This window comes from Scyliorhinus canicula, chromosome 3, assembly GCF_902713615.1.
Source record: "Scyliorhinus canicula chromosome 3, sScyCan1.1, whole genome shotgun sequence".
Classification (NCBI taxonomy): domain Eukaryota; kingdom Metazoa; phylum Chordata; class Chondrichthyes; order Carcharhiniformes; family Scyliorhinidae; genus Scyliorhinus; species Scyliorhinus canicula.
Window position 1 is genome coordinate 10,194,858 of NC_052148.1, and position 11,555 is coordinate 10,206,412.

The following is an 11,555-nucleotide window of genomic DNA, read 5'->3' on the forward strand; positions in this document are numbered from 1 at the left end:
GACAGTGACCCAGCCGGGAATCGAACCTGGGACCCTGGAGCTGTGAAGCATTTATGGACTTCGAGGGGAAGCTCCAGGTGGTGGGGTTTCCAGGTATCTGCTGCTCTTGTCCTTCTAGATGGTAGTGGTCGTGGGTTTGGAAGGTGCTGCCTAAGGAACCTTGGTGAGTTACTGCAATGCATCGTGTAGATGGTACACACGGCTGCCACTGTTCATCGGTGGTGGAGTGTTTGAATGTTTATGGACGGAGGAGCAATCAAGAGGCCTGCTTTGTCCTGGATGGTATCGAGCTTCTTGAGTGTTGTTGGAGCTGCACTCTGTATTATTCCTTGTGTCTGAATAAAGCTCGTAGTCTTACAGTTGAAGTAGATGCTTTATTTCTGTGAGCTCATTCTCTCTCCAGCGCTTAGACTATGTTACATCTGAGCCTGCGTAGATCCCTCTTTAAGCTGTGCGCTGCTTTTGTTCAACCGCAGAACGATCTGTGCCCAAATCTTCTTTTCTGACGATTGTTTGAGTTTTGCAACACTCATTCCCTGTGCAATTTGGTCTCTGTGCATTGAATGGCTTAAAGCAGCATTGTTCCTGGTGTGACCCAAAAAATCTTCAATTTCTTTAAAGTATTACTTCTAATTTGATGTTGTCTTCACCTTTCAAGTAATTAAAGCAGTTATAGATTTCTCTAGCTTCATGTCCTGCTAGGAGAAGTGCTATTTTCATTTCTTCTGAGGCTGCGCTCAACTCATTAGCTACGATATACAGTTCGAACGTTTGTTTAAAGGTTTTCCATCTATGACTTAAATTACCGGTTGTTTTCAGCTGCGGTGGAGTTCTAACGAGTTTCATTGACTCAGCGAAGTCTCTCCACGTCCGAGTTTTCTTCTGTTTTCAATCGTGTTTTGTCTGCATCTTGTACAACTTTTCTAGTAAGCGTTCTGAAGTCACCTGGTCCTGGTACCATGTCTTATTCCTTGTGTCTGAATAAAGCTCGTAGTCTTACAGTTGAAGTAGATGCTTTATTTCTATGATGTGGAGATGCCGGCGTTGGACTGGGGTGAGCACAGTAAGAAGTCTTACAACACCAGGTTAAAGTCCAACAGGTTTGTTTCAAACACGAGCTTTCGGAGCACGGCTCCTTCTTCAGGTGAATGGAAAGGCTTGTTCCAGAAATGTTTATATAGACACAGTCAGAGATGCCCCGGAATGCGAGCACCTGCAGGCAATCAAATCATCAAAGATGCAGAGAGAGAGGTAACTCCAGGTTAAAGAGGTGTGAATTGTCCCAAGCCAGTTCAGTCGGTAGGCCTCTGCAAGTCCAGGCTTGTTGGTGGGGGCCGAATGTAATGCGACATGACATTCATAGATATTTCTATGAGTTCATTCTCTCTCCAGCACTTATACTATGCCACATCTGAGCTGCCTATCTGTGTCCTGCTCACCAGCTGCCGTTCCTGTGAAGAGAGAGAGGCTACTTCCTGTTTGTCTATGCATATATATATCTCTCTGGTGTTCCTTCTAGTGGTTACTTAGTTGTAGTGTGTTTACCTTAACCCCTTGTGTATATACAGTGATGCAGATCACTACACGCTCATCCAGGCTAATGGAGAGATAGAGATAGAGATAGAGAAATACAGCACAGAACAGGCCCTTCGGCCCACGATGTTGCGCCGAACTTTTGTCCTTGGTTAATCAAAGAATTTTGGACAATTTTTCACGGCCAGTCCACCGAACCTGCACATCTTTGGACTGTGGGAGGAAACCGGAGTACCCGGAGGAAACCCACGCAGTCACGGGGAGGATGTGCAGACTCCACACAGGCAGTGACCCAAGTCGAAATCAAACTTGGGACCCTGGAGCTGTGAAGCAATTGTGCTATCCACAATGCTACCGTGCTGCCCTTAAGAAGTTAACCTACACTCCATTATTCTACCCTAATCCATGTACCTATCCAATAGCCGCTTGAAGGTCCCTAACATTTCCGACTCAACTACTTCCACAGGCAGTGCATTCCATGCCCCCACTACTCTCTGGGTAAAGAACCTACCTCTGACATCCCCTCTATATCTTCCACCATTTATCTTAAATTTATGTCCTCTTGTAATGGTGTGTTCCACCCGGGGAAAAAGTCTCTGACTGTCTACTCTATCTATTCCCCTAATCATCTTATAAACCTCTATCAAGTCGCCCCTCATCCTTCTCCGTTCTAATGAGAAAAGGCCTAGCACCCTCAACCTTTCCTCGTATGACCTACTCTCCATTCCAGGCAACATCCTGGTAAATCTCCTTTGCACCTTTTCCAAAGCTTCCACTTCCTTCCTAAAATGAGGCGACCAGAACTGCACACAGTACTCCAAATGTGGCCTGACCAAGGTTTTGTACAGCTGCATCATCACCTCACGGCTCTTAAATTCAATCCCTCTGCTAATGAACGCTAGCACACCATAGGCCTTCTTCACAGCTCTATCCACTTGAGTGGCAACTTTCAAAGATCTATGAACATAGACCCCAAGATCTCTTTGCTCCTCCACATTGCCAAGAACCCTACCGTTAACCCTGTATTCCGCATTCATATTTGTCCTTCCAAAATGGACAACCTCACACTTGTCAGGGTTAAACTCCATCTGCCACTTCTCAGCCCAGCTCTGCATTCTATCTATGTCTCTTTGAAGCCGACAACAGCCCTCCTCACTATCCACAACTCCACCAATCTTCGTATCATCTTCAAATTTACTGACCCACCCTTCAACTCCTTCATCCAAGTCGTTAATGAAAATCACAAACAGCAGAGGACCCAGAACTGATCCCTGCGGTACACCACTGATAACTGGGCTCCAGGTTGAATATTTGCCATCCACCATCACTCTCTGTCTTCTATCGGTTAGCCAGTTTGCTATCCAACTGGCCAAATTTCCCACTATCCCATGCCTCCTTACTTTCTGCACAAGCCTACAATGGGGAACCTTATCAAATGCCTTACTAAAATCCATGTACACTACATCCACTGCTTTACCTTCATCCACATGCTTGGTCACCTCCTCAAAGAAGTCAATAAGACTTGTAAGGCAAGACCTACCCCTCACAAATCTGTGCTGACTATCCCTAATCAAGCAGTTCCTTTCCAGATGCTCAGAAATCCTATCCCTCAGTACCCTTTCCATTACTTTGCCTACCACCGAAGTAAGACTAACTGGCCTGTAATTCCCAGTGTTATCCCTATTCCCTTTTTTAAACAGGGGCACGACATTCGCCACTCTCCAATCCTCTGGTACCACCCCTGTTGACAGCGAGGACGAAAAGATCATTGCCAACGGCTCTGCAATTTCATTTCTTGCTTCCCATAGAATCCTTGGATATATCCCGTCAGGCCCGGGGGACTTGTCTCTCCTCAAGTTTTTCAAAACGCGCAACACATCTTCCTTCCTGACAAGTATCTCCTCGAGCTTTTAAGTCTGTTTCACACTGTCCTCTCCAACAATATGGCCCCTCTCGTTTGTAAATACTGAAGAAAAGTACTCGTTCAAGACCTCTCCTATCTCTTCAGACTCAATACACAATCTCCCGCTACTGTCCTTGATCGGACCTACCTTCGCTCTAGTCATTCTCATATTTCTCACATATGTGTAAAAGGCCTTGGGGTTTTCCTTGATCCTACCTGCCAAAGATTTTTCATGCCCTCTCTTAGCTCTTCTAATCCCTTTCTTCAGTTCCCTCCTGGCTATCTTGTATCCTTCCAGCGCCCTGTCTGAACCTTGTTTCTTCAGCCTTACATAAGTCTCCTTCTTCCTCTTAACAAGACATTCAACCTCTCTTGTCAACCATGGTTCCCTCACTCGACCATCTCTTCCCTGCCTGACAGGGACATCCATATCAAAGACACGCAGTACCTGTTCCTTGAATAAGTTCCACATTTCACTTGTGTCCTTCCCTGACAGCCTATGTTCCCAACTTCTACACTTCAATTCTTGTCTGACAGCATTGTATTTACCCTTCCCCCAATAATAAACCTTGCCCTGTTGCACGCACCTACCCCTCTCCATAACTAAAGTGAAAGTCACAGAATTGTGGTCACTACCTCCAAAATGCTCCCCCACTAACAAATCTATCATCTGCCCTGGTTCATTACCAAGTACCAAATCCAATATTGCCTCCCCTCTGGTCGGACAATCTACATACTGTGTTAGAAAAGCTTCCTGGACACACTGCACAAACACTACCCCATCCAAACTGTTTGATCTAAAGAGTTTCCACTCAATGTTTGGGAAGTTGAAGTTGAGAGTATTCCATTACACTCCTGACTTATGCTTTGTAGATGGTGGACAGTAGTTGGGGGGTTCGCGACGTGAGTTACTCGCCGCAGAATTCCCAGCCTGTGCCCTGTGTCTTCTGGTTCCCATAATAATAACACTTCAGACTGAAAATGCTGGAACTTTATCAAATGTAAATTAAAATGCTTTAAGCTCTGCACGTGGCTGATGGATTGATAGATCGATACATTGTTCCGTGGCAGATGACTGCAGTCCGGCAGTAAATGTACCTGAGATGTACAGTCTCATAACGATTCTACCAACTTCTTTCCCAATAATATAGCAACGATCCTTGGCCTAGTCCCTCCCTATGTCTGTAACCCCCCCCCCCCCCGCCCCAAACACCCCCCCTCGCCCCAAACCCCCCCTCACCCAAAACCCAGAGAATTATTTGTACTCTCCCAATTCTGTTCTCTTGAGCATTGTTGATGTCAATCACCCCACAACTGTCAGCTGTGGCCCGAAGCTTGAAATTAACTTCCTGTACCTCTCAGCCTATCCCTCCTCCAACCTCTTTGCGCTGGAATGGCCTCTTCCTGTGCCGTAACTACGACAAAGCTTTTGGTCACCTGACCAAATACCTCCCAAGGTGGCTCAGCGTCAGCTTTTGTTTGATAACACTGGGGGTCGATTCGGAATTCCAAGCTGGAATGTGGGATGGGAAGGGGGTCGGGGTTTTGAGATACCTCTCTCTCTGATGCCAGTATTGCCCTTTGGGTCAACATGGATTCCCAGTTCGGCGTTAAGACTGGGTCAGTGAGCATTCCCCGATTCCAGCCCCCTTCCTGCCAAGTCAGTCAATCCTCGAATTCAGGTCCCCTGCCAGTCGTCCCTCATGTTGCCTGAACTTTAACTCAGGCCCTGCTGAAAGAGCATGAAATCATCTTTCGCTCTCTCTCCCAAAGCCCAGTCCCTTACTTACCAGTAATCCTTTCAGCTCATTGACAGCACTCCCTTCATTCCCACTGCTGGAAGCATTTGGATTCAGGAGCTATGGGCAGGTACAGAATAAGAGCAGATTAGTCCCAAATGGCGGAGAGTTATTTTAATATTCATTCATTCATTCTTGGGATGAATTGGGTGTCCATTGATAAGGCCACCACTTATTGCTCCTCCCTAAAGCATAAATGATTTAGGTATGAATATAGGAGGGTTGACCAATAAGTTTGTGGATAATATGAAAATTGTGGGCTGGTAAATAGTGAGGATAGCCTTAGATTACAGGAGGATAGAGACAGGCTGGTCAGATGGACTGATCAGTGGCAAATGGAATTCAATCCGGAGAAGAGTGAGAAGTGTGAAGTGGGCAGGACAAACAGAGCAAGGAATACATGGAAAACGGCAGGACCCTGGGAAGCACTGAGGATCAGAGGGACCTTAGTTTGCATGCACACCCGTCCCTTAAGGTAGCAGTGAGATGTGCTGTTAGGTAATTTGGAAATTCTGAATTCTCCCTCTGTGTACCCGAACAGGCTCCGGAATGTGGCGACTAGGGGCTTTTCACAGTAACTTCATTGCAGTGTTAATGTAAGCCTGCTTGTAACACTAATAAAGATTATTATTATAGACAGCGGGATTGAGTACAAAAAGGAAGTAATGCAAATTCTTTACTGGTCCCTGGTTAGACCTCAGCAAAACAATTCTGAGCGCCACATTTTCGGATGCATTTCAAGGCCTTGGAGTGAAGGCAGAAGAGGTTTGTATGGAACCAGGGACAAGAGAATTCAGTTGCGTGGAGAGATTGAGAAGCGAAGATTCTTTTCCTTGGAGTAGAGAAGATTATGGGGAGGCCTAATAGAGATATGAAGTGAAAATCGCTTATTGTCGCGAGTAGGCATCAAATGAAGTTGCTGTGAAAAGCCCCTAGTCGCCACATTCCGGCGCCTGTTCGGAGAGGCTGGTACGGGAATCGAACCGTGCTGCTGGCCTGCCTTGGTCTGCTTTCAAAGCCAGCGATTTAGCCCAGTGCTAAACAGCCCCATGATATTCAAAATAAGAGAATTTGATGAAGTCGGGGGAGATAATTTTCTCTGACAAGTATGTTGGTGGGCCAGAGATCTACAATATTTGACAAACGGGCTCGAGGGGAAATGAGGGGAATCCGAATATTGCTGAAAAGAGAGACATGTTGCTGAAGCTTTTCATTGTGCACTCAACAGTAAAAATGCAAGAGTGACAAATTTCAACTGATCACAACAATTTGTACGACAGGGGAAAAGGGTAGGTCAACAATGGTTGATCAAGGCGTTGTCATGGAGAAAGCAACTTTCGGTTCCACAAACCCCCGGGTAATTCAAAATATTCCTCTTGTGGTGTAAATCGTTGTGATCATTTGAAATTTGGCATTCTTGTACTTATCTTGCTGATTCCGAGGTGAAACATTTCAGTAACTCTTCAGCAATCTTCAAGGGAAAACCTCGTCGCATAGACGGATGCCAAGGTCTGGAACTCACTATTGAGTTTCCATTGCAACTCTCAGGAGGTATTTGGACATGTGCTTAGAACATAGAACATAGAACAGTACAGCACAGAACAGGCCCTTCGGCCCTCGATGTTGTGCCGAGCAATGATCACCCTACTCAAACCCACGTATCCACCCTATACCCGTAAACCAACCTTACTTTTTTAGGACACTACGGGCAATTTAGCATGGCCAATCCACCTAACCCGCACATCTTTGGACTGTGGGAGGAAACCGGAGCACCCGAAGGAAACCCACGCACACACGGGGAGGACGTGCAGACTCCGCACAGACAGTGACCCAGCCGGGAATCGAACCTGGGACCCTGGAGCTGTGAAGCATTTATGCTAACCACCATGCTACCGTGCTGCCCCGCTTGCAGAGGCTTCACTTGTGGGGCTATGGAGAAAGAGTTGGAAAGTGGAACTAATGGAAAAAAAAACCTCTTTCTAAACTCATTGGCATGTGGGCCCGAATGGCCTTCCTTCTTAACCTGGCTGAAAGATTCAATGACCCAGACCGTCCAATTGAAACGTGTGCCCCATTGTACCTCCGTCTTCCTTTGTGTGGATTTCAGGACAACGCCATTTTTGATCCTGTCCATCATCTCGTCTATAGCTTTCACCTTCATCTCATTGAGATCTGCTGTGCCTGGAGGGAAAAGAGGGGAAATTGGTGAATTGATGGTTGAAGGGTAAACCCAAGTGGTTAGGGTTAGGGTTACCGCATGAGGTAAACCCAAGTGGTTCCATATAAGTTCCATAGGGCCCATCGTGACCTCTGGGTGCCCCTGCGGAATTTACAGATTTCCAGCTTTTTGGAAGCAAAGTTCCTCTCGTACAGCAGGAAATGCAGCAACCAGTTTGTGCTCAGCAAGATCTCACAGACAGCAACCTGGTAATAGCCAGATCACCTGTCTTTCGGTGATGTTGGTAGAGGGATCAATATTGGCCAGGGAGGGGCAGCAAGGTGGAGCAGTGGGTTAGCCCTGCGGCCTCACGGCGCCGAGGTCCCAGGTTCGATCCCAGCTCTGGGCCACCGTCCGTGCGGAGTTTGCACATTCACCCTGTGTTTGCGTGGGTTTCACCCCCACAACCCAAAGATGTACAGGGTAGGTGGATTGGCCATGCTAAATTGCCCCTTAATTGGAAAAAATGAATTGGGTACTCTAAATTTATTTAAAAATAAGATATTGGCCAGGGAGCACCTCACAGCTCACCTTTGACATGATGTCAACAGACCTTTTACATCCGCCCGAGGGGGCAGATGTGGCCTTGATTTAACGTTGCATCTGAAAGATGGCAGTTCCGACAGGGCAGCACTCCCACGGCGCATCACTGGAGGGTCAGAGCGGGTTAAGAGGCTCAAGTTTCTAGAGTGGAACTTGGACCCACGATCTTCTGGCGCCTAAGAAGGAAGTTGATTTGGTTGGGGTTACAGTGAGTGGTGACAAGAATCCACCTCAGCGGCCGAGGCCCTCACCTGAACACGGGAACTCCTTCTCTTTGCCTCTCCACCACACTTTCCTTCTTCAAGACACCCCTTAAAAACCTCGATGGCCAAGCTTTTGGTCACCTGCCTTGATGCCGCCTTCTGTGATTTGTTGTCAAATTCTGTGTTGTGATACTTGGTGTTGGGTTGAGGCCGTTGAACCTCGCGAGGTTTAACGGAGTCTCACGAGGCGTCAGGATCTGGACCTTACCCTCGCTGGGTGTGATCCGGATCAGCATATTTAAATGAGCCGTTTGTCTAATTTAAATATGCGTCGCAGGAATCCCCCCGGAACCCGGGACCTAACGGCGGCGCCCGGGCGACATGGCCAGGTTGGCAAGGGCATTGCCAGGGTGCCAGGTGGGCACAGCCAGGGATTGCCCCGGGGGGTGGGGGGTGGGCCTTTCCAGGTGGAGTGGGTGGTGAGGGGGGTGTTCCCGGGCACCACCCCAAGGTTGGGAACTAGGAGGGGAGGGGGCTGAAACGGGAGGGTGGGGTGGAGATCGGGCCGTCATCTTGTCTGACTGCCAGGAGCCTTTGGAAGTGAGTCTAAGTGTGGCATCGGCGGGGGACCTTCCCAAGCTGCTGTTGTATAGCACTGCAGCCTCTGAGAAGCAACATGCTAAAACTCCCACCTTTACTCTGTTTAAGAATAAAGCTGGGTTATTTTCAAATTGAAGAATTTGCAAATTAAACGGGGGCTAGATATACAAGTCCAAATATTTATCCCATGGACCACACAAAGGAAATGCCCCAAATCTTACCCCATGCTGACACAATATACTGACCATTGTTATTCTGTTTCTTATTCTGATTCTTGTGTCTTCTCTGTAATAACTGAGCCAGGGGGCTGTGGAGGAAGCACAGTGTCAGCTGGGATCACAGAATGGATACGGCACAAAACCTGGCCTCTACTGAGCAACCCAGCCCGAGTGAAATAGAGCAGAAAGCAACGTCTGGAGACATGGTGAGAGGCAGCTGGACAAATACTTATCTCCAGGTTCATATACTGTAGGAGGGAGAGTGAGGGAGGGGCGAGAGTGAGGGAGGGGAGACAGTGAGGGAGGGGCGAGAGTAAGGGAGGGGAGATAGTGAGGGAGGGGCGAGAGTGAGGGAGGGGAGACAGTGAGGGGGGGCGAGAGTGAGGGAGGGGAGACAGTGAGGGAGGGGCGAGAGTGAGGGAGGGGAGACAGTGAGGGAGGGGCGAGAGTGAGGGAGGGGAGACAGTGAGGGGGGCGAGAGTGAGGGAGGGGATACAGTGAGGGAGGGGCGAGAGTGAGGGAGGGGAGACAGTGAGGGAGGGGCGAGAGTAAGGGAGGGGAGATAGTGAGGGAGGGGCGAGAGTGAGGGAGGGGAGACAGTGAGGGGGGGCGAGAGTGAGGGAGGGGTAGAGTGAGGGAGGGGAGAGAGTGAGGGAGGGGAGACAGTGAGGGAGGGGCGAGAGTGAGGGAGGGGAGACAGTGAGGGGGGGGCGAGAGTGAGGGAGGGTAGAGTGAGGGAAGGGTAGAGTGAGGGAGGGGAGACAGTGAGGGAGGGGCGAGAGTGAGGGAAGGGTAGAGTGAGGGAGGGGAGACAGTGAGGGAGGGGCGAGAGTGAGGGAAGGGTCGAGTGAGGGTGGGGCGAGAGTGAGGGAGGGGAGACAGTGAGGGGGGGCGAGAGTGAGGGAGGGGTAGAGTGAGGGAAGGGTAGAGTGAGGGAGGGGAGACAGTGAGGGAGGGGCGAGAGTGAGGGAAGGGTAGAGTGAGGGAGGGGAGACAGTGAGGGAGGGGCGAGAGTGAGGGAGGGGCGAGAGTGAGGGAATTGTAGAGTGAGGGAGGGGAGACAGTGAGGGAAGGGGACAGTGAAGGAGGGGGAGAGTGAGAGAAGGGTAGAGTGAGGGAGGGGAGACAGTGAGGGAGGGGCGAGAGTGAGGGAGGGGCGAGAGTGAGGGAGGGGCAAGAGTGAGGGAAGGGTAGAGTGAGGGAGGGGAGACAGTGAGGGAAGGGGAGAGTGAAGGAGAGGGAGAGTGAGAGAAGGGAGGGTGAAGGAGGAAAATGATGGAGCGGAGAGTGAGGGAGGGGGAGAGAGTGAGGGGGGAGAGTGAGACAGGAGAGTGAAGGAGGAGAGTGAGGGGGGAGTGAGGTGGAGAGTGCGGGAGGGAGCAAGTGGTGGAGGGGAGAGAGAAGGAGGAGAGTGAGGGGAAGAGTGAGCGGAGGGAAAGTGAGGGAGGGTGTGGTGAATTCACACTGTATTGTATTGCATTGCATTATGTCCTTGTGGGCTCTGTATGTGAGCCGTTGCGCGGCTCTGCCCATAGGGGGAGATGTGGAGCTTGTACAGGGCTCCACCTTGGCTCCGCCCATGGCTCTGCCCATGGCCCCTCCCACTACCGGAAGTATAAAGTGCTGCAGCCGTGAGCCTGCCCTAAGTTCTTCTGGTCGCAGACAAGCTCAGTTGTAAGACTATTAAAACCACAGTTTACTTCCAATCGTGTTCCGAGTGAATTGATGGTCACATCAGAGGGGAGAGTGAGACGGGAGAGTGAGCTGGAGAGTGATGGAGGGAGCAAGTGAGGGAGGGGAGAGTGAAGGAGGAGAATGAGGGGGAGAGTGAGAGAAGAGAGGGTGGAAAGTGATGGAGGGGGAGACTGAGAGGGGGAGAGTGAAGGAGGTGCAGAGTGAGACAGGAGAGGGAGGGGGACAGTGAGGGAAGGGAGAGTGATGGAAGGGAGAGTGAGAGAAGGGAGAGTGAGGGAGGAAAGTGATGGAGGGGGAGAGTGAGACAGGAGAAGGAGGGGGACAGTGAGGGAAGGGAGAGTGATGGAAGGGAGAGTAAGGGAGGAGAGTGAGGGGAGAATGAGGGAAGGGAGAGTGAGGGGGAGAGTGAGGGAGGAAAGTGATGGAGGGGGAATGTGAGGGGGAGAGTGAGGGAAGGGAGAGTGAGGGAGAAAAGTGATGGAGGGGAAGAGTGAGGGAGGGGGAGAGTGAGGGAGGGGAGAGTGAGGGGGTGGGAGAGTGAGGGAGGGGAGAGTGAGGGAGTGGGAGTGTGAGGGAGGGCAAAGTGAGGGAGGGGGAGAGTGAAGGAGGAAAGAATGAGGGAGTGTGAGGGAAGGGAGAGTGAGGGAGGGAGAGAGTGAGGGTAGAGTGAGGGGGAGTCTGGGGGAGAGTGAGGGAGGGGATAGTGAGGTAAGAGAGAGTGAGGGAGCAGAGAGTGAGGGGGAGAGTTAGGGGAGAGTGAGGGGGCGAGTGAGTAAGGGGGAGAGTGAGGGGGAAAGTGAGGGGGCGAGTGAGGGAGGGGAGAGTGAGGGAGGGGAGAGTGAG

The 11,555-nt window shown here is 50.1% G+C and overlaps 2 protein-coding genes across 2 annotated transcripts in view; both read right to left on the bottom strand.

Annotated features, from left to right (window-relative positions):
- The window catches only part of shtn2 (shootin 2), a 28,703-nt gene extending 19,504 nt beyond the window's left edge, over nucleotides 1-9,199 (bottom strand). Inside the window, exons 1-3 of the mRNA XM_038793003.1 lie at nucleotides 9,045-9,199; nucleotides 7,316-7,416; nucleotides 5,227-5,295 (exon numbers count right to left, since the gene is read on the bottom strand). Of these exons, the coding sequence (XP_038648931.1) occupies nucleotides 5,227-5,295; nucleotides 7,316-7,396 (150 nt within the window). The 5' untranslated portion in view covers nucleotides 7,397-7,416; nucleotides 9,045-9,199. The remainder of the gene's footprint in view (nucleotides 1-5,226; nucleotides 5,296-7,315; nucleotides 7,417-9,044) is intronic.
- Nucleotides 8,894-11,555, bottom strand: part of LOC119963607 (shootin-1-like) — a 33,717-nt gene continuing 31,055 nt past the window's right edge. Inside the window, exon 7 of the mRNA XM_038792940.1 lies at nucleotides 8,894-8,898. Within this exon, the coding sequence (XP_038648868.1) occupies nucleotides 8,894-8,898 (5 nt within the window). The remainder of the gene's footprint in view (nucleotides 8,899-11,555) is intronic.